This window comes from Bufo bufo, chromosome 2, assembly GCF_905171765.1.
Source record: "Bufo bufo chromosome 2, aBufBuf1.1, whole genome shotgun sequence".
NCBI classification, from domain to species: domain Eukaryota; kingdom Metazoa; phylum Chordata; class Amphibia; order Anura; family Bufonidae; genus Bufo; species Bufo bufo.
Genome location: NC_053390.1, coordinates 507,765,561 through 507,787,919, shown reverse-complemented (window position 1 = coordinate 507,787,919; position 22,359 = coordinate 507,765,561). Strand labels below are relative to the sequence as shown.

At 47.1% G+C, this 22,359-nt stretch overlaps 1 protein-coding gene across 2 annotated transcripts in view; it reads right to left on the bottom strand.

The window, feature by feature from the left end:
• The window catches only part of FZR1 (fizzy and cell division cycle 20 related 1), a 50,749-nt gene extending 30,331 nt beyond the window's left edge, over positions 1-20,418 (bottom strand). The window contains exons 1-4 of one of the 2 annotated variants that reach the window (XM_040417855.1): positions 20,320-20,418; positions 15,128-15,291; positions 7,015-7,140; positions 6,138-6,201 (exon numbers count right to left, since the gene is read on the bottom strand). In XM_040417855.1, the coding sequence (XP_040273789.1) occupies positions 6,138-6,201; positions 7,015-7,140; positions 15,128-15,196 (259 nt within the window). In that variant the 5' untranslated portion in view covers positions 15,197-15,291; positions 20,320-20,418. The remainder of the gene's footprint in view (positions 1-6,137; positions 6,202-7,014; positions 7,141-15,127; positions 15,292-20,319) is intronic. The other variant, XM_040417856.1, reaches the window with a different exon arrangement.
• Between the last annotated feature and the right edge of the window lie 1,941 nt (positions 20,419-22,359).

Here is a 22,359-nt window from a genome sequence, read left to right as displayed (position 1 = left end):
GAAGGTAGCACCGTAGAAACTACCAAGGCATGCGGGATGGCTATGAACCCTGAGCCAGAGGAGGAAAAGACAGGAGAAGAATAGGCTAGGTTTAAGCCCATTCCCCGTCTGAGACCGGCGCTATAGTAGCCAAGGACTAAATGGCTGTGCAAAAACACCGCCTGAGGAGGAAGCCAGACAAGGGGAGCCACACTGTATTTATTTCTAGCCCCATACCCCAGCAGAGGAGGGGGTCACCCGTAGAGGCCACCGAATTCAGTGCTAACAGAGTCCACCGCCTGACGAAAGAGCTGTGTAGTAAGAACCCAAGCATGTAGTGGTAAGCAACACTGCTCCCACAGTAGTAGCCAGCGCAAAACTGAGGGGGACGCCTGAGACTATCCGTAGAAGCCACATACCATACTTGCCCAGTTAAGTAGAGCTAACCTGAAAACTACCTGGAAGGGCGCAGAACTGGCGCAACTGCCAAGCTAGCTCTAGGTTAGGACCCCTACCTGAGGGGGGATGTCCCACTGGAGTGACCACGAACTCAAACATTAGCGAAAAGCTGCACCTATGGAGTAGAACAAGCTGTAGGAGCTAAACCAGAGTGCCAGCATAACCACTTTCCCAGAGAAGGGGGAGTGGTGGATAGAGAATACGGAGTCAGTGAAACACTCAACTCGCTGGAACGTACTCCCCATATATGTGCAATGGAGTACGCACTACGTATTAATGCGGACAATATCATGACCAACTCGAACAACGAAGGCCCATGGAGATGGGGGTACTCTAGGACACATAAGTGATGCTAGGAACCCCCTTAGAAGACAGAGGATGTTAATCATGCGCGAAACCAGCACCAAAGGAAGGAATAGCCACAGTGTCCACTGGTGGCACCCATATAGCACTAGGGTAAAGAGTGCCGGGCAACTGCGAGAACCGACTGTTGACACGCTGCCTTGGAAATAAGCGAAGGCACCTAGAGCCCTGGTGCAGCAGAATTGCAGCATCCGAAGATGTTTAGTTATTCCCCGCTTATGGATCACTTGCGGAAAGGGTAATGCAACAGAAGCACGGTGATGTGCAACACTCCGCCTATGAAAGCCTAGTGCGACAGTCGGAACCGTATTCAATGGTAGCGTAATTAGCTATCCAAGGAAGGTGGATGCATACGGCAACTACTAGTCAGTGGTAGGGAGAACACCCCACCTATGAAAGGAGGGGGGGGAAGCGAATGCCCACCGCGAGAACTAGTGCATATGGCGAGTCCTGTACCCCGTGGGAGTGCAATTGTTGCACCTAAGTAAGGGGGTAATGCATACAGCACACAATGTACCAGTGACAATGTCATCGCGCCATGAATAGATATGCATATAGCAGGTCCTGAAACCCATGTCATTGTACTTAGTCTACCCATGGCAGGGGATAATGTATAAGGCAGGTACTGTATCCCGAAGTAGTGCAATTACTCCACCTATGGAAGGGTTAATGCATATGACAAGTACCACTGGCCACCTTAGAAGCAATCTTAGGAGATTGCTGCGGACTCATGTATATGGCGAGTCCTTGTCTGAGCGTGAGCCAGGGAGGAAGGGTGGGGTTGCGAGGAAAAAGATGCGCTGTGTTCCGCTCGCGCGTAGGTCTACGCCTCAGAATCTCGCCCCTGGCAGTTGTGGACTGTGCAGGTGGGGACTTATTAACCAAACTACCCAGGGGGTGGGATGGGAGCTTGTAGAGGTCCGTCTACGGAATGGGCAGGCAGTGCAGTATCAATCAAGCGACTCCGGAGGTGGATTGCGTAGGTGGAGAATTATCCCCCAAACGACCCGGGAGGGCGGATTGGGAAGGTCAGAGGTCCCTAATTGAATGGCACCAGCAAAGAATTATCAACCAAACGACCCCAGAGGGTGGACTGGGAGTTCCAGCGGACCCCTACTGGATTGCGCAGGTGGGGAATTATCAACCAAACGACCCGGGAGGGTGGATCGGGAATGTCAGAGGTCCTCTATTGAATTGCGCAGGTGGAGAATTATCAACCAAACGACCCGGAGGGTGGATTGGGAATTCCAGAGGCTCTCCACTGTATTGCGGATGTGGAGAATCATCAACGGCCCCAGAGGACGGATTGGAATTCTTCAGAGGTCCATCACTAAATTGCTCAGGTGGAATTATCAACCAAACGACCTGGAGGGTGGATTGGGAATACATCAGCTGTCCTCCACGGGATTTGCAGAGGAGAATTATCAACCAAACGACCCGGAGGGTGGATTGGGAATACATCAGCTGTCCTCCACGGGATTTGCAGAGGAGAATTATCAACCAAACGGCTTGGAGGGCAGATTGGGAACTAAGAGAGGTGCTCCTTATCCGAGATAGAACACGGGCCCAGTGTGGTACCGCACAGTCGGTAATGAGGGGTGGAGAGGGCAGCCGTATGGACGCACATCTCTTTATTTTTAATTTTTTTTTCAACTCAAATGACGGCCTCAAGCACAAGAGGCAGGAAAGGGTTAAATTCCTCCATCATGAGGAACATTGCTCTGGGAGTGCCATGCCCCCTTAGAACTCTACCCCTCCCCAGATATGCCGGCCAGGAAGGGTTAAAGGGAGTCTGTCACCTACCTGACCGGTTTCAAACAAGTGACATTGTTCAGTGGGGCACAAAGACATGACACAGATGTTACCCATGGTTAGTTCTTCTGATGCTTCTAATCGCCCAAAAAGTCGTTTTTATCATATGCTAATGAGAGGTCGCAAGTGCCCAGGGGCGGAGAGTTTTCTGAAAGTGCCCAAGTTCCTCCGCCTCACTCGCGCCTAACTCCGCCCCTCAGTAAGCTCAGGCCAGCCCTGTGGCTCTGTGACATCATATTTCCCTGTAGGCTGTTCGCGTATCACTGCCGGGCCCGGGCATGCGCACTGTTCTGCCACTGTGGTCAGAGGCACAGAGATATGCAGTGCACATGCGCCAATTTCACGCCAGTAACGGGTGCATGCACACTCCATATCCCTGTTCCTCTGCCCACAGTGGGCAGAACACTGCGCATGCACGGGCCCGGCAGTGATACGCGAACAGCCTATAGGGAAATATGATGTCACAGAGCCACAGGGCTGGCCTGAGCTTACTGAGGGGCGGAGTTAGGCGCGAGTGAGGCGGAGGAACTTGGGCACTTTCAGAAAACTCTCCGCCCCTGGGCACTTGCGACCTCTCATTAGCATATGATAAAAACGACTTTTTGGGCGATTTGAAGCATCAGAAGAACTAACCATGGGTAACATCTGTGTCATGTCTTTGTGCCCCACTGAACAATGTCACTTGTTTGAAACCGGTCAGGTAGGTGACAGACTCCCTTTAAGGTCATCTTCATGACTGGGGGCGGAGCTAGCAGGTTACCGGGGGAGCGCACATTCTCCCCCCCCCCCCCAGGGGGATGAAGTGCGGCCCTACAGCAAGCCGCAAGGCCCCTGCGTACAGCCGATTAGTGCATCGGCCGGACCGCAGAGGGACCAAGCACCGCAATATGAGCCCGCCCAGCAACGGACGGAGGCCCCACCCCGCGAGCCGGGCGGACACCGGCGTGTCCGGGCAAAAAAAAACATGTGCGGTGCACGGCCGAGTTTCCTGCAGTTTAACCCTTTCCGGAGCGGCGTGCTCGGCGTCCGCTCCGGATCTCTGGTCATGGCGGTCCATAGCCCAATAAGATCTCCGCTCCACTCTGCATTCAGTGACAACACAGGCGGAGAATTATCTATCTGGCCGTGCGCTCGGACTCCCTGCTCACTGCTTTGTCATGGAAAACGCCTGCCAGGGGTTCCACTGACATTAACCCCCTATGTGCCGCCCTGCTAGGCAATTAATAAAACCTGCCAGAGGGGGAAGAAGGGAATGGCTGCAGGGTGCTGGGCTATATTGAAGCCCTGTGCATTGTTAACCTCTGCATTACTGCCACAAGGTAGGGAGGGAGGGGGCGACCCAGGAGGGACACTCTTATCTAGTCCCATGTACTCACCTCTCTTCTCTTTCCTGCCGCCATCTTCACCCCTCCTCTGGTCCAGCAGGGTCACCCCTTCAGCTACTGGCACCGTAGTGGCAGGACGCTGGAAAAGGGGATCTTGGATGGGTGACCCCTTGGCTGGCGGGATGCAGGGGAGCCAGGCTGCCCTGGTCCACCTTGTCTTCTGTGGGGGAGGCAGCAGTGCGGGTGACCGGAACTGGCGCAACTCGACCCCGGGAGAACAGGGAGGCGAGGAGTCCACTGTTTTCCCATCTGAAAAAGAATGAAAAAAAAATAAATAAAAAATCTTCAGGAGATTCCCTGCATAGCAGGGAGGTCTTGCCTCCTATTGCCACTAGAAAAAACTGAAGCTCTCTCTCCAGGCTGGAGGGGGTATAGCTGCCAGGGGAGGAGCTAACAGCTTTTACTAGTGTCAACGCCTCCTAGAGGACATGGCTATACCCACTGTTCCTGTGTCCCCCAATGAATATGGGCCAGAAATGTTATTTAAAGAGGTTGTGTCAGTAATAGAAATGTATCCTACCCAACAGATATCACTTTTCCCAAATTCCACCATTTATCAAAACTGCTAAAGTTATTAGCCTATCATTGACCCTGTGGTAAATCCTTTTCGATTTTCAGTTGCTGTTGGTTAAATCCTGCATTGGTGCCTTGCCATGTAGGGTGCCCTCATTGGTGAGAACAAATGGTGTGTTTTATGTCACATGATCTGCTGATGTCAGGACATATCTCACTTCCCTAAGGTGTTATGGGACAGCTGACACAAAGCAGGAAGCAGTATTCAAGCTAGGGGGAGAAGAGAAAACTGCAGGTAAATTTGGGGAATTTATTTTTGCCTATGCTGGCTGTTACACCACACAGCTATGGTCAGGGACTGCAGTCTATTGGAGTCTGAGAGAGACAAAAACTCCTCTACTGTCATCCAAAGGTCTAAGACATCATTCACACAGTGAATTTTGTATTCATATTACCATGCCAAAAAAAAAGTTATGAAATCCATCTCCCATTGTGCCACTGGGAGGCTGCCCATCCCTTCTTACAGCTATTGGTTAATTCTGCACGGATTTCCAGACCGCACCTGTCTGGATGTCCTTTCTTAGTATGGTTTCTGCTTGAGGACTAAAGCTATGGGAAGATCTGCCACAGTTAAAGGGAACCTGTCACCTCCCCAAACCATCCCAAGCCGCCAGCAGTACCTGCGTGTAGCCAGCAGTGTGTTTCTGATGATGCCTTTCTTCCTGAAGGCAGAAGGAGCAAAAGTACTGAAAACGTTGTTTTATCCCCTGCCGGGCGCGCTTCTCCACATGATTGAAGTCAAGCGGGCAGCGGCCTCCTTGCTTCAAGTCACGGTAACCACGCCCCCTTCGCTGTGACTGACAGCTGGCAGTTCGGCAAAGGCAGCCGAACTCTCGTGCATAAGCGCTGTCAGTCACAGCGAAGGGGGCAAGGTTACCGTGACTTGAAGCAAGGAGGCCGCTGCCCGCTTGACTTCAATCATGTGGAGAAGCGCGTCGGGCAGGGGATAAAACAACGTTTTCAGTATCATCAGAGCATCATCAAAAACACACTGCTGGCTACACGCAGGTACTGCTGGCGTCTTGGGATGGTTTGGGGAGGTGACAGGTTCCCTTTAATATGCAAACTCACGACAGAAACTTAGAGGGCGGACCTTGGGATTTTATAACAGATTCCAGATTTCCAGCAGAAAAAAATAAAATAAATAAATAACCATCATTCCCCAACTGCCCATTCCTCTGGTTGCTGTGCGGAAAGATCGAGCCCATTCCGAGCTCACCACCACACATCCAATGCTGTTACTCCAGCCATATTTGTAATCCTCCACCATTAGGCCTCATGCACACGACCGTTGTTTTGGTCCGCATCCGAGACGCAGTTTTGGCGGCTCGGATGCGGACCCATTCACTTCAATGGGGCCGCAAAAGATGTGGACAGCACTCCGTGTGCTGTCCTCATCCGTTGCTCCGTTCCGTAGCCACGCAAAAAAAATATAACATGTCCTATTCTTGTCCGTTTTGCGGACAAGAATAGGCATTTCCACAATCGGCGGTTTGCAGACTGCAAAAAACGGAACGGTCGTGTGCATGAGGCCTTATAACGATAATACATTACGTAATGTCTCACCTTTCCCACTGTCAGAAGTGGCATCTTTGGCTTTTCTGTTTTGGCTTGGAGATTTCTCGTTTTCCTGTAAAAAAAAGTAGGACATACTTTGGTTTAGAGATCATGAACAGAGATCTTAATCACGGGGCACATCTATAAACTGCCTCAAAGGAACACTTGGGGTCATTTTTCAAACTGGTGTAAAGTAGAACTGGCTTAGTTGCCCATAGCAACCAATCAGAATTCACCTTACATTTTCCAAAGGAGCTGTGAGAAAAGAAAGGTGGAATCTGATTGGTTGCTATTGGGCAACTAAGCCAGTTCTACTTTACACCAGTTTAATAAATGACCTTAGCAGTCTTTATTGCCCATAGAACCAACCATGGTGTCGTTTTCTAGGAGCACTAGAATAAATTGAAGCTGAAATGTCGGTTTTCCGTTTCATGAATAAAGTCATGTTCAAGTAGTGGAAGTACAAGACCGCTTCACGTCTGCACCACAATGGAAGAACTAATGGGGTCATTTACCAAACTGGTGTAAATAACAACCGTCTTAGTTGCCCAGAGCAACCAATCAAATTCCACCTTTCATTTTTCACAGCTCCTTTGGAAAATGAAAGGTGGAATCTGATTGGTTGCTAATGGCAACAAAGCCAGTTCTTGGTAAATGACCTCATAAGTTTTGTAAAGCAAATAGTTCTAGAAGAATGAAAATCCTGGTGCTGTATGTAAAAACCTGAACATTATCCCCTATCCACAAGAAAAGTAGGGTTCCCGTTGAGATCACCAATCCCGAGAATGGGGGTCCCATGCACCCTGCCGCTCCATTCATTCTCTATGGGACTGCTGAGCGCTGTACCAGCACATATGGCATGCACTGGCATTAATATTACACTCACGTTTATTCGGTGGAAGTTGATACTCCAGTTTGCTCCTGCTCGTGATGGAATAAACCTATCTCCGTGCTTACTTGGAGAAGACATAGGAGAATTGGATGGTGTCAATGTCCTTCTCATTTCAGATACCTGTGTGAAGAGCGAGGAAAAAAAATCATTAGAAACCAGAGGGGAACAAAATTCAGCTCATACTACTGCTTCTCATTATCCAAATGACATGGCTAATCCCTGTCTCAACATACTCTGCCCACACAGTAGAAGACCACCCATGCTGGTTTTCATACGCACGCCTATATGGGTCGGTTTTCCCTTGCCGATCTTTTTTTACTGAAAAGCGCACCATTAGACAATATGGCATATCGATCAGAGCTTGTTCAGCTTGCTTAAAAGGGTTTTCTGAGACTGAGCTTACATGCACACGAACGTACAGGGAGTGCAGAATTATTAGGCAAGTTGTATTTTTGAAGATTAATTTTATTATTGAACAACAACCATGTTCTCAATGAACCCAAAAAACTCATTAATATCAAAGCTGAATATTTTTGGAAGTAGTTTTTAGTTTGTTTTTAGTTTTAGCTATTTTAGGGGGATATCTGTGTGTGCAGGTGACTATTACTGTGCATAATTATTAGGCAACTTAACAAAAAACAAATATATACCCATTTCAATTATTTATTTTTACCAGTGAAACCAATATAACATCTCAACATTCACAAATATACATTTCTGACATTCAAAAACAAAACAAAAACAAATCAGTGACCAATATAGCCACCTTTCTTTTCAAGGACACTCAAAAGCCTGCCATCCATGGATTCTGTCAGTGTTTTGATCTGTACACCATCAACATTGCGTGCAGCAGCAACCACAGCCTCCCAGACACTGTTCAGAGAGGTGTACTGTTTTCCCTCCTTGTAAATCTCACATTTGATGATGGACCACAGGTTCTCAATGGGGTTCAGATCAGGTGAACAAGGAGGCCATGTCATTAGATTTTCTTCTTTTATACCCTTTCTTGCCAGCCACGCTGTGGAGTACTTGGACGCGTGTGATGGAGCATTGTCCTGCATTAAAATCATGTTTTTCTTGAAGGATGCAGACTTCTTCCTGTACCACTGCTTGAAGAAGGTGTCTTCCAGAAACTGGCAGTAGGACTGGGAGTTGAGCTTGACTCCATCCTCAACCCGAAAAGGCCCCACAAGCTCATCTTTGATGATACCAGCCCAAACCAGTACTCCACCTCCACCTTGCTGGCGTCTGAGTCGGACTGGAGCTCTCTGCCCTTTACCAATCCAGCCACGGGCCCATCCATCTGGCCCATCAAGACTCACTCTCATTTCATCAGTCCATAAAACCTTAGAAAAATCAGTCTTGAGATATTTCTTGGCCCAGTCTTGACGTTTCAGCTTGTGTGTCTTGTTCAGTGGTGGTCGTCTTTCAGCCTTTCTTACCTTGGCCATGTCTCTGAGTATTGCACACCTTGTGCTTTTGGGCACTCCAGTGATGTTGCAGCTCTGAAATATGGCCAAACTGGTGGCAAGTGGCATCTTGGCAGCTGCACGCTTGACTTTTCTCAGTTCATGGGCAGTTATTTTGCGCCTTGGTTTTTCCACACGCTTCTTGCGACCCTGTTGACTATTTTGAATGAAACGCTTGATTGTTCGATGATCACGCTTCAGAAGCTTTGCAATTTTAAGAGTGCTGCATCCCTCTGCAAGATATCTCACTATTTTTGACTTTTCTGAGCCTGTCAAGTCCTTCTTTTGACCCATTTTGCCAAAGGAAAGGAAGTTGCCTAATAATTATGCACACCTAATATAGGGTGTTGATGTCATTAGACCATACCCCTTCTCATTACAGAGATGCACATCACCTAATATGCTTAATTGGTAGTAGGCTTTCGAGCCTATACAGCTTGGAGTAAGACAACATGCATAAAGAGGATGATGTGGTCAAAATACTCATTTGCCTAATAATTCTGCACGCAGTGTATATAGGATGCGGACCCATTCATTTCAATGGGTCCGCAAAACATGGACAAGGATAGGCATTGTTACAATGGATCCGCAAAAAAAAACAAAAAAAAAAAAAAAACTGTCATTCTTTTTTTTTTTTGCGGATCCGCAATTTTCAGACCGCAAAACCCATACGGTCGTGTGAATGTAGCCTTATAACCAGACTAACTGATAAGTTATCTGCTGGATAGGTCAGCAATATCTGATCATGGGAGGTCCGACACCCAGAACACCCACCGATCAGCTGTTTGAGAAGGCAGCCGCGCTCACAGTAGCACTGCGGCCTTCTCGCAGATTTCCCTACGCTGAGTGACGACATGTTCATTGGTCACATACCGGCTGATTGGCAGGGGTCCCGGGTGTCAGACCCCCACTGATCAGATACTGCTGACCTATTCAGAATAGGTCATCAGTATTCAAGTCTCGGAAAACCCTTTTAACACAGGGCAATAATCGCCATTAGACTGTTTTGGTATATACACCATCATTGTCTGGAGCACACCTCCGTTTACACAGGGCAATATGCTGCTGACAACCACAGATTTTACTGTGTGTATGAAAGATGCTATCAGGCAACAAACGTTCACATTAGGCTACATGCACACGGCCGTATGTGTTTTGCGGTCCACAAATTGCAGATCCGCAAAAAAAAAAAAAAAAAACGGATGACATTTGTATGCCATCCGTTTTAACAATGCCTTAAACAGACAAGAATAGGACATGTTCTATTTTTTTTGCGGGGCTGCGGAACGGACATACGGATGCGGATCGCACATGGTGTGCTGTCTGCATTTTTTGCAGACCCATTGAAATGAATGGGTCTGCATCCTATCCGCCCAAAAAAACGGAACGGACACGGAAACAAACAACGTTCGTGTGCATGTAGCCTTAGGGATGAGAGAATCGACTTCGGATGAAACATCCGAAGTTGATTCGCATAAAATTTCAGTCTAATACTGTACAGAGCAGGAGCCGAAGTTATTGCTTCACGAAGTCTTGCGAGACTTCGCGCAATAACTTCATAAATTAATTTGTACTGTAAAAAACCACTTCCCATACTCTGGTTCGGTTCCAAGTGGTACCTTGGAACTGAACACGAGTTCGGGAAATGTTTTTTTTACAGTACAAATTAATTTATGAAGTTATTGCGCAAAGTCTCGCGAGACTTCGCAAAGCAATAACTTCAGCTCATCGGAGCCAATACATTCTAATACTGTACAGAACTCCTGCCTCTTCAGGCCATGGCTTTTTTTTTTCCAGCGCAGCATGGGCATGGTCACATGTTCTGCTGCAGCGGTGACAGGTCCACAAGCAGTACATCATCGCAGAAGCCAGCCATTCGCTGCAGCAGAGCATGCTGCACTGGAAGAAAACAAGCCATGGCCTGGAAGATGGACACACCGAAGCGGCTGGAGCAGGCAAGTATGAATCTTTCACTGAGGCCTCATGCACACGAACGTATTTTCTTTCCGTGTCCGTTCCGTTTTTTTTGGAAGTTACTCTGTGTGCATTCCGTTTGTCCAAATTTCCGTTCCGCAAAAAAATAGAACATGCCCTATTATTGTCCGTATTACAGACAAGGATAGGACTGTTCTATCAGGGGCCAGCTGTTCTGTACTGCAAAATACGGAATGCACACTGACGTCATACGTATTTTTTGCGGATCCGTTTTTTGCGGACCGCAAATATATACGATCGTGTGCATGAGGCCTTACTGAGCCAGGCTGCAGACATTAGGTAAAAACTAGGAGCCGTTAGGAAAGAGATGAGGGCAGAGCAGCTCAGTGAGAACTAGAAGGCAGTGAAAGCCGAAGACTGTAGAAGACCAACGTGATTAGTCTTTAAAAAAAAATATTATAAAATCAATTACAATAATAATTATGAGGCCAACATAAGTGAAATGCAATAATAATAGAAATAAATGTCCTGAAAGGTGTCCATCGCCTTTAGGGGGCATTCACACGACCGTATACAGATGTGACCCGTGTGCATCGCGCATTGAAAAGTCTTCTATGCCAAAAAGAGGAGTAAAGGCTCATGCACAGGGCCCTTGGAGGTTTTGTGGATGCTTAAAAGCTCTAATAAAACAAATAAAGTGTTAAATCCGTTGATGCTCCCCGCTGGAGATGAATGTGAATGCTGCAGCCAGTCAGTGGTGATGAGCCAACGATGGCCACTTACCCCTGCGGTGGATGGCAGCATACACTACCCATGTGGATACCAGCTGCATTCAGCAGTCAGGCCTTGATTCAATCAGACAATAGGCGGAAAGGCTGCACAAATGTTACGCCAAAAGTGGAGACTTGCTTATGTTGTATGGCTTAAAGGAGTAGTACACCTAGGAGTACCCACACCATTTTGACCTTTTACACTGAAGTCGCAATTTTTGTAAAAAAATAAATATACGGTAGAACTAGTTTACTGAAATTTATTCCAGTTTCTAGCTGGCATACATTTCTGACACCGGCACATGGTCCTGCTGAGATGCGCCAAGATTAAGAGGTGTCCTAAGCAGGTCAAGACTATTACTAGGCTTGCTCTGCAGTGACAGGCCAATATCGTCACCCATGTCACCTAACCTTACACACCAATTTCCACATCTAGAAAACAGTAAAGCTGAGCTAATGATCTAGAACACACAAAGCAGTAATGCCACAGCCCAAACAATAGCACGACAAACAGAAAAGCCAATGCACTCAGCACATAACAATAAAACCAGGACGACTATACTATAAAGGGTTCTCTGCAGTCACTCAATAGTTACCCATAGTTTACAGTTCTGAACTTCACCCAGCGGAGCAGAAAGGTGGCGCTTCATGGTAAGACCAAGTAGACCTACGTACAGATCTACAGCTGGTGATCACAAAGTGCTTCCTACAAAGTGAGAGGCTTTGGGTGAAGTTCTCATCTTTACCAAAAACAAGAGGGTGGGTGGACCCTTGAATGGAATCAAGAAAGCAGCTGGAAAGGGGTGGAGGTAAGAGGTGGTGGAGGGAGAACACTGGGAATGGAGGGAATCGGGGGATGGGAATGCAGATAAGACAACTGGTGCCGCTTTGGAAGTGTGGACTAAGTAGGGGCATTTGCAAAGTCTGAAAAGTGTCTTTGTAAAGAATCATCTGGAGATCGTTGTGACCACAACAAATCACATTTATTAGGTAACCATGGCAATTGTGAAATGTGCTCCTACGGCTGGGTTTACATGTCGCGGTAAAAAAAAAAAAAACTGCCACAAAAACCACCAATTACTAACCATGTTTCACCTGTGAAAAAACTGTGTGGGCAACTAAGGCCCCTTTCACACGGGCGAGATGCGTGACGTGAACGCATAGCACCCGCACTGAATCCTGACCTATTCATTTCAATGAGTCTGTGTACATGAGCGTTTTTTTTCACGCATCAGTTCTGCGTTGCGTGAAAAACGCAGCATGTTCTATAGTCTGCGTTTTTCACGCAGCCCTGGCCCCATAGAAGTGAATGGGGCTTCAGTGAAAAACGCATTGCAACAGCAAGAAAGTGCGGATGCGATGCATTTTTCACTGATGGTTGCTAAGATATGTTGTTTGTAAACCTTCCGTTTTTTATCACGTGCGTGAAAAATGCATCAAAACGCATTGCACTCGCCCGGAAAAAACTGAACAACTGAATGTAATCGTAGACAAAACTGACTGAACTTACTTGCAAAGTGGTGCGAGTTTCACTGAACGCACCCGGCCCCAATCCACCACGCTCGTGTGAAAGGGGCCTAATACATTATAATAATGCTCCATGCATTCAGCAGTCTCAAGGAACCGCACCATGGCAGACCATGCAGTTTGACTGCAATCTGTACTTTACCACGTATGCAATGTCAACTCCGGCAGAGAATTCACTGTATCTGGCTGAAAGTTGGCATATAGGCCACATATGAATGGGAATCCGGCGGTGCATGGTGGTATCCGGCTAGGTCGCATACAGTGAACTCTGGCAGTCTGTTCCTCTGCGCATATGTAAACCCAGCCTTAAAGGGGTGGTCTACGTTATTTAGATTGATGACCTCTGATATTGATCACCTATTCAGATCAGCGGGGGACCGACACCACTGCCGTTCAGCTGGTTGAAGAGAAGGTGTGCGCCATGCCAGAGCCGCCTTCCCTTCTTTGTTTACCCGCTCGCCATTGCAGCGGTGAGCAGGTATAGTTACCGCTCCTTCCTAGTCAAGTGTTTAATACAGAGCCGTCTCATTGAAGTGAAGGGAAGTCATAACCCATATCAGGACCCCTTTCTATGAGCCAGAACAGACAATGCCACCTCTTTTAAGTGGGTCTGGTGTTTTTTGGAAAATGCAGAATGCTGAAGAGTTTGCCGTTTCTTTTTCTAGGGGTTGTATTTTTTTTTTTCCTCTTTTTTTTGTGGCAGAAAAACTCTAGAGAAAATTCAGTGTAGGGACCCTTAGTCACATATCCCGGCCTTGCCATGATCGGCTCTCAAGCCTGGCAGCACCTGTAGGGCTCTTTCCTTTCACATCCCATAAGGCTCCATTCACACGTCCGCAAATGGGTCCGCATCCGTTCCGCAATTTTGCGGAACGGGTGCGGACCCATTCATTTTCTATGGGGACGGAATGGATGCGGACAGCACACAGTGTGCTGTCAGCATTCGCATTTGCGGAGCGCGGCCCCGATCTTCAGGTCCGCAGCTCCGCAAAAGATAGAACATGTCCTATTCTTGTCCGCAGCTTGCGGACAAGAATAGGCATTTCTATAGGGGTGCTGGGGCGGGTGTGTTGCGGATCCGCAACACACCACGGACGTGTGAATGGAGCCTAAAAGTGTATACATTCCTCATAAGTTTTTCAGTTTCAAAAACAACAGACTGGATAGGATCAAAGGAGGGGAGGATTTGTCAATTTTTTCCCCCTTTTTTCTACTTTCAGTGTTCCTTTCTACCAATTAAAACGATTAAGGCCCCATTCACACGTCCGCAATTTTGTTCTGCATTTTGCGGAACGTAATTGCAGACCCATTAATTGCTATGGGGCCGCACGATGTGCGGCCCGGCTCCGGAAATGCGGACCCGCACTTCTGGGTCCGCATTTCCGTTCCCGAAAAAAATAGAACATGTCCTATTCTTGTCCGCAATTGCGGACAAAAATAGAACATGTCCTATTCTTGTCCGCAATTGCGGACAAGAATAGGCATATTCTATTAGTGCCGGCGATGTGCGGTCCGCAAAATGCGGAACGCACATCGCCGTGTCCATGTTTTGCGGATCCGCAAAACACGTTACGAACGTGTGAATGGACCCTAAAAAGAACGCTGAGATTACATGTACAACAGAGAAATATAATGCAGGAGGATTTTCCGACATATCTCTGACAGAGGACGCACATTTTACAGGCCCATAAATTACCATTCGGACATATAGACGCCTGATGGACTACTAGGGGCTCATGCACTCAACCTTATTTTTGGTATGCATTTCCGGCGGATCAGATGTATACCCATTCATTTCAAAAGGGGCCATGTAACAGGTCAGCCAGTTTCATAGGTAGAAATATGCCAACAGATGCCCTTTAAGTGTTTCATATCCCATTAAATATCAGTGCATGGTATTTCAGAAATATAATCAGAAAGTGGGCAACCCCTTTTACACGTCAGCAGCACAAGTCTCTCTGATGGTTTGCTACAATGTACGGGTCTGTTTGAATGTTGATTGTATCACCGATGCTCACTCGTGTATGGGCAGCTGTTGTGGGGGGACTCCCCATGCTGAAGATAGGTGTGGGTCCATTCCCTTAATTAATATTTCATGACTTTGTAATGGTGTTGCAATGCGACATGTTGCAACTATGGATTTTTTTGTGACGGTCACGTCGCAGTATGTCGCACTGCAACACCACTATCATTACAAAAACGTTTTGCGACTTTTCTGCGACACATGTCGCCGGACCCCAACTGCGTTTTATCCATCCATAGGTAATGTATATATGAACTCTGAGGGCCCCATCACTAGAACAACGGTCCTGAGTCCCCCATTCTTTCTCATCAACCAACAGCATGTGTATGAATGTCTGACAATGATGGAAACGGTGGAAAGCTCATAAATATCACGCAACTTACACAAGGCATAGTGTTCTCATTCTGGAGGTTGATTTGTCGCAGAAGGCGCCTTTCATAATCTTGGTCCATGCTGACAGAAAAGTGTAGAATCGGAAATGGGGATAGAGTTGACCACGAGGTACAGCTCTGGTGGGCAGTGTCCACCTAATGCCTAGGGCAGAGAGCTAAACAAACAGAAATACCATTAGGAAACACCCACATAAATCATCTCAATGTCTACTTCATGTACCATCATTTAATAACAAATCTGTTTTTCCAAACACGGTGCGACCCGGCAGCAGAATCAGTGCGAATTACCACCAGCTGCTGGACTATAACGCTTAGCGGTAATCCTCATGCAGGTTCAGAGATGGCCCTCCCTAGAGGTGCCCATACACCTTGTTTGGCAGCAATCTCTCCAGACTCTCGAGGGGCGCATCTATGCGTTTTCCGTGAGGAAGAGAACAGAAAGCCGAGGCCAGACACCTCTGTCCGTGTCTCTCAAGACTGCAAAAGAAACTCAAAGCTCCCGATTAGGGATGAGCGAATCAACTTTGGATGAAACATCCAAAGTCAATTCGCATAAAACTTCGTAAGAATACTGTGTTGAGCGAGCGCGCCGTCCAGATCCTTTTCTCCCCCAACATCATCTGTCAGTGGAGAGTTGGGAGCCCTACATACCTATTAAATTGCTGCTGTTCCAACCAAACAGGGGGGAAGGGGGGCTTTAAATGGTTTGGCCCATCTCACACATTGGTGCCATATCGCTAGCATATGCCACCAATGTCCGATAGGTGCGGGTACCAGAAATGAGGCCCACACCTATCTATAGAACGGAGCCCACAAAGTGAAGGAGAGTGCACCGTACATGCGCGTCCTCGCTCCATTTATTTCTATGGGACTGCCAAAAAATAGCCGATAGCTGGCCCAGCTATTTCCATCAGCCCCATATAAGAGAATGGAATGGCAGTCGGGCTTGTGCAAGTCATTTCTATGGGACTTCCAAAAGTAGCTTATTTTTGGTAACTCCCATACAAATGAATGGAGGGCAACTGCACATGGTCCTCCTTCACTTTGCGGGCTTCGTTCTACAGATAGGTACAGGTCCCAGAGGTGGGACCCGTACCTATCAGACAGTGGTGGCATATCCTAGCCATGGGCCACCCCTTTAATCCCTCCAGTAGCGCCGTGGCCTTCTCGCAACTTTGCCTAGGCCACGTGACATCATGTTCATCAGTCACATGGGTTCAGTCCCACTGAAATTAATCCAGAGGCTAGGTCATCAGTATAAACGTCCTGGAAATCCCCTTTAACACTTGAGCACAGTGTTAAGTTGTCTGATCAGAAGCAAACCCTTTCAGAATGGAGTTCCACCACAATCAGCCACCTTGTATGAGCAGGAGTTGGCAAGAAAGGGAGCAACTGTCACCAGGCCTCTCACCATGACATAATAGAGGATATGGACAGGGGTCATCTTCATGAGGCTACCTTTTGCCATGTTTGGGGAGGAAATTAAGTTTCAATCTGAGAACGCTGGGTAACATCCTCTGCAGTGCTGTAATGGATGCCATATTTGGGATATACATTCTGTACACACTACATCCATAAATATAATCTCAGACACCAGTGAGTATACATGTATTTTGGTCTCCAGTAGAGAGGAGCGAATTTCATATTTTGAAATTCGTTCACACGTTTTAGTTTGGTGGTAAAAGGTGAATTGCGTTATAGATTCCGTTACCACGGACCACAACGGGATTCTATGACGGAATGCATAACGGAATGCCTTTAGAGGCTTTCCGTTATTCATTCCGTCATAATAGAAGTCGAAGGGCTGCTGTTTTCCAAGCATAACTTTTTAAGTTTGTAACCAACTGAGCGGTATGACCTGCAGTTATTGAATGTCATTTTTTTTTTCACACAGCCCACCATGGCGGAATGGGTGAAATCACATGGCAACTTTATAGGACGTGTCATGGGCGCAGCAATATCTTCTCTTTACTATTTATCAATCCCACGAGAGGACTTGTACCAGCAGCCCTTTAGTCGTATGCACTACCTGGGTAGTAATAGGCATGTATGAGGTAGGAATCTGTCCATAATTTAGCTTAGTTTCATACCTGCGGTAGGCTGTTCCAGCTGAGAAGAGCCTGCCGGAATTCACCGGATCTGGCACTGATGGATGCTGACGGGGTTGGGCCGAGATCCGGTCTCACTCCAGCAGACAATGCAGAAGATTGGCCGGGGACAAACTGCTGCATGCTGCGGTATGTGAGCAGACGATTCGCGGCATTGTCTCCCAGAACAGACACCACAACTGGTCCCTTTAATACTTCCTGCACCTTTTTGTTCATGACCAAAGCTTCAGCAGCAGAGAACATTATCTTTATTCAGATATGCAAATTATCTGCCAAGTGTCCAGTGGGCGGTCCAGACTACAAGTGGTCAGGATCTCCTCTATAATCCCTGCCCCATTCTTCCTCCTGGCTGAATGAAAGTTCCCTTCATGTACTACATCACTCTGGCCTGCAGTAATGTGACAGTCTGTTAAACTACAACTCCCAGCATGTTCTGTTCATTTAGACGAGTACGAAAGGGGATAACTATTAGATCATGGTGGTCTTACTGCTGGGACCCCCATTGATCACAAGAACAGGGCCCTAAACTCTGTCGAGCCAACCTGAAATAAACAGAGCAGGTGGTCAGAAATGGGCACGGCTACTCCCTTCATCTCTATGGGAATTCCTGGAAATTGGCAACCGGATACAGCCGCTTCTTTTTTACCCTAATGCAGCTGAACAAGAAAAGAAAAGCCCACATCTGGTCAGGACCTAGGCAGAAGAGCTCACAGCCAGAGACGGCAGCATCAGCGGAGCCAGGAATAGGTAAGTACTAAATACATCTTCCTTGCACAGGTTAGGAACTCCTACGGATTAACTAAAATGGCCAGAGAGCGCCTTTACACAAAGTGCGAATGTATGTACAAGCGCTCGTTCCCGATAATTGCCACAGATCACCAGATTCATTGTTTATGTGGACAACTAAATCATGGCTTCTGGGCAGAAGACTGTATTGTGTGAACAGTGCTCTGATGGCCAGAAACAGTGGAAATGACTGCTACATGTAAATGCAGCTCTCACCTCTTGTGATGATCAGGCACTTATCGGGAAGGAACAGTTCCCCCATTAAAGGTGTTATTCACTTTTAGGCAGACCCCCTAGCATGGCCAGTTCTGTGAACCATACTTACCTAACGCCCAACCCTGGGTTCTGGCTCCTTCCCTCCCCACTGCAGATCCCAAGTCTCTCCGGGTCAACATCCAGTTGAATGTAGGACACATGGCTGCTACAATGTTGACGTGTCCCCCATGTGTCTTGTCACTAGGTCACGTGAAACATGGGAGGCACATCTCCACCGCAGCAGCTTCTTGGTCAAACTGGATGTTTATGAGTGGAGACTAGGGCTGCAGCTATCTATTTTTAGTAATCAAGTGCCCCCAGGCGCTCCCCACAGTGCCATCAGCTGCACCTCCCCCATGACACATACGAATCCTTGATGCAAATTTTTTGTGTCGAGGATTTTTTTGTGTCGAGTTACCCAATTTAATGGAGTAATCGTTTCAGCCCTAGTGGAGCCTATAGATCAGCGGCAGGGATCAGCTAAATATGGTATGATGCCCTCCGCAGGTGTGGCACTGTGAGGAGTCTGATCAATAGGCCCGGAGGAAGAGAGAAGGATTGTGTGCCACCAACTAGGAGGAGCGGAGCTGGAACAGAAGAGGTCTGAAATAGACTAACTTTTTTTTATTGCTTTAATACTTTCCCTGCCTTTTACTCTTCTAAAGCCCCTTTCACACGAGCGATGTGGATTAGGTCCGGATGCGTTCAGTTAAAAATGTGCGATTTCGTAAGCAAGTGCATTCAGTTTTGCCTGCGATTGCGTTCAGTTTTTATCGCACGGGTGAAATGCGCATTGATGCCGTTTACAAACAACATCTCTTAGCAACCATCCGTGAAAAATCGCATCCCATCCGCACTTGCTTGCGGATGCGATTTTCACGCAGCCCCATTAACTTCTATGAGGCCAGAGTTGCATGAAAAACGCTGAATATAGAACCTGCTGCGATTTTCACGCAACGCACAAGTGATGTGTAAAAAAAACAACGCTCATGGACACAACCCCACTGAAAGGAACGGGTCCAGATTCAGTGCGGGCGCAATGCGTTTGTATCACATATTGCACCCGGGCAGAATACTTGCTCATGTGAAAGGAACCTCCAATCAAGAATAGCCGATTACCTACCTGACAGATCCCATGCCTTCTGGTTTTACCTCTGGAAGCTGTGACGTCATATTGACTAGCATGTGACTGCCGCAGCCAAGCACTGCAGTCTTCATTGGCTGCAGTCACACACTATCCATGTGATGTCATCTCTTATCGGAGTGGTGGCACGGAATCTGTCAGATACAGGTCCATCCCCTGAGTTATCTGGTTTCCTTTTGAAACTAAACAGAAGGCCAAAAATGATCATTTACTAACTGACAGGTGTGAGGCCCTGTCCACACTGGTTTTCCATTTCCACAGGACCCAGGCTAGGACATACCCCGACTGGAAGATCCGCTGTGGCCCCCTAGACACAGTTACTGACAATGGGTCCAGCAGTTTTTCTAGCGTACAATATATACCATGGTATTCATATGGCAGTAATACCTGACAGAAGAGAACAAACTCAAGCCGCCCAACCAAAGCAATACGACTATTTTATTAAAGGGTCACTCTCCATCTAGGTCCCATTCACAGCTGCAAACCGCAGACTAAACAATGAGGCTCAAACCAGACACAAAAACACCGCAGGCCAGAAACAGTGGGAAATGAACCCAAAGCAGATGCCGGCAGCGGTGCTATGTCCAGACCTGCCACCAGTACATGAGCCGGGCCCCGGACACATTGTACCGGAATGATGGCTATCACGGCCTCGGACTGGGAGCAAGCAGAGGGTCCACAGGACACAGCCTCCCATCCGATCAGCACAGGGTGACGGGGCAGCGACCGCTTATTAACCGGCCTCATTAGTCTGTGCACTGTGCTTTATGTATAGGGGGTGGGTAATCAGGCTGGAGGGGAGTTCACCCACCACCTACAACGGTTTATAACGCTAAGCGTTACCAGACCAACGGGCATTCCACCTATAGATAACGCACTCTCCCACTTGCCTGATCCCCGGTCTCCCAGATTTCCGTTTACTGCTCGGTGCCAATATGGCGGCGCTGCCGTAGCTTGTTATCCCCTCCCCCTTTCAGATTTGTTTCCCGCATTGCACGTCGGGAAGTGCTGGCAACGTCACGGCTTTCGAATCAATACAGGAAGGGCACGCACAGGCGTCTCCGTGGAGACCAGACATGCGCAGGAGGTAGCCGCGCGGTCATTACTATGACAACTGGGAGAGCCAATGGCGTTAGCTGTGCTCTGGAGATGTGTGTAGTCACGTGCCCTGGCTGCTCAGTGGCCAGTGGGACATTTTGGGATTACAGGGATGACTGAAGGCATTTGTGCTCCACAAGTTCTAAATAGCAGATCGTGCTTTCCCCTCACCAGTCCCCTGTGCTGTGCCTGGTGCACTTGCTCTAGCAAGCTGGCGGTGGACTCACTGAAGTTATGAAGAGGCGCCACTTCCGAGCTGTCTTACATTCAGACCATTTTCTACCACGTAGAAAATTATGAATGAGACACATTCCCCGCCCACACCACGCCCACAATTTTAAAACTGGTGGGAGGAGGGGCGAATTAGCAGATAGTTGTGCAACCGTTGCGCCGCCATTTGCGCCTGAAATATACCTCCATAACTATACATATCCCCAATAACTATACATACTCCATACCTATATATATCCATAAATATACACACCCCCATAACTATACATATCCCCAATAACTATACATACTCCATACCTATATATACTTCCATAAATATACACACCCCATAACTGTACATACCCTATAACTATACATATCCCCAATAACTATACATACTCCATACCTATATATATCCATAAATATACACATCCCCATAACTATACATATCCCATAACTATACATATCCCCAATAACCATACATACTCCATACCTATATATACTTCCATAAATATACACACCCCCATAACTATACATATCCCCAATAACTATACATACTCCATACCTATATATACTTCCATAAATATACACACCCCATAACTGTACATACCCTATAACTATACATATCCCCAATAACTATACATACTCCATACCTATATATATCCATAAATATACACATCCCCATAACTATACATATCCCATAACTATACATATCCCCAATAACCATACATACTCCATACCTATATATACTTCCATAAATATACACACCCCCATAACTGTACATACCCTATAACTATACATATCCCCAATAACTATACATACTCCATACCTATATATATCCATAAATATACACACCCCCATAACTATACATATCCCCAATAACCATACATACTCCATACCTATATATATCCATAAATATACACACCCCCATAACTATACATATCCCCAATAACCATACATACTCCATACCTATATATATCCATAAATATACACACCCCCATAACTATACATATCCCCAATAACCATACATACTCCATACCTATATATATCCATAAATATACACACCCCCATAACTATACTGCAGTGTACTCAAGTTGTGCAGTAGGTGTTTCTGGGTGTAGTAGTGCAATATACACTAACCTGGTACAGCTGACTCTCTGCAAGGGCAGGTATAGGTAGGAATAGTTCGTGACGCCAGTGCTAAGTAAACGGTGGCACGCCGTTTGCGGATGCAGGAATAAATTTGAGGAAACGTGGTGTTAAAACAGAACTTGAACTTTAGTAGTTTGCAGGCAGAGACAATATTGGAAACGCAGTTCCTCAGCATACAGTCGATTTTGCAATTCGGTCGATGCAGGCAATTCAGTACAGCAGGGTAATTACAGAGTGTTGAACACAGGACTTGCAGCAAAGGAGCTTGCACTCTAACTCTGTCTGATCCTGGAATGTAGCAATTCTTCACCAAGGCCCATTAACCTAAGTCTGGCTTTATATCCTTGATTATGGCTTAAATAAGTACCTCCTCTGTTTCTCTCAGTACCTCTGGCTCCTCTGATCTTTGCCTCAGTCTCTCCTAGCTTCTGAATGGTTCCTCAGGCCCTTAGGCTAAGATGTTCCTGCTT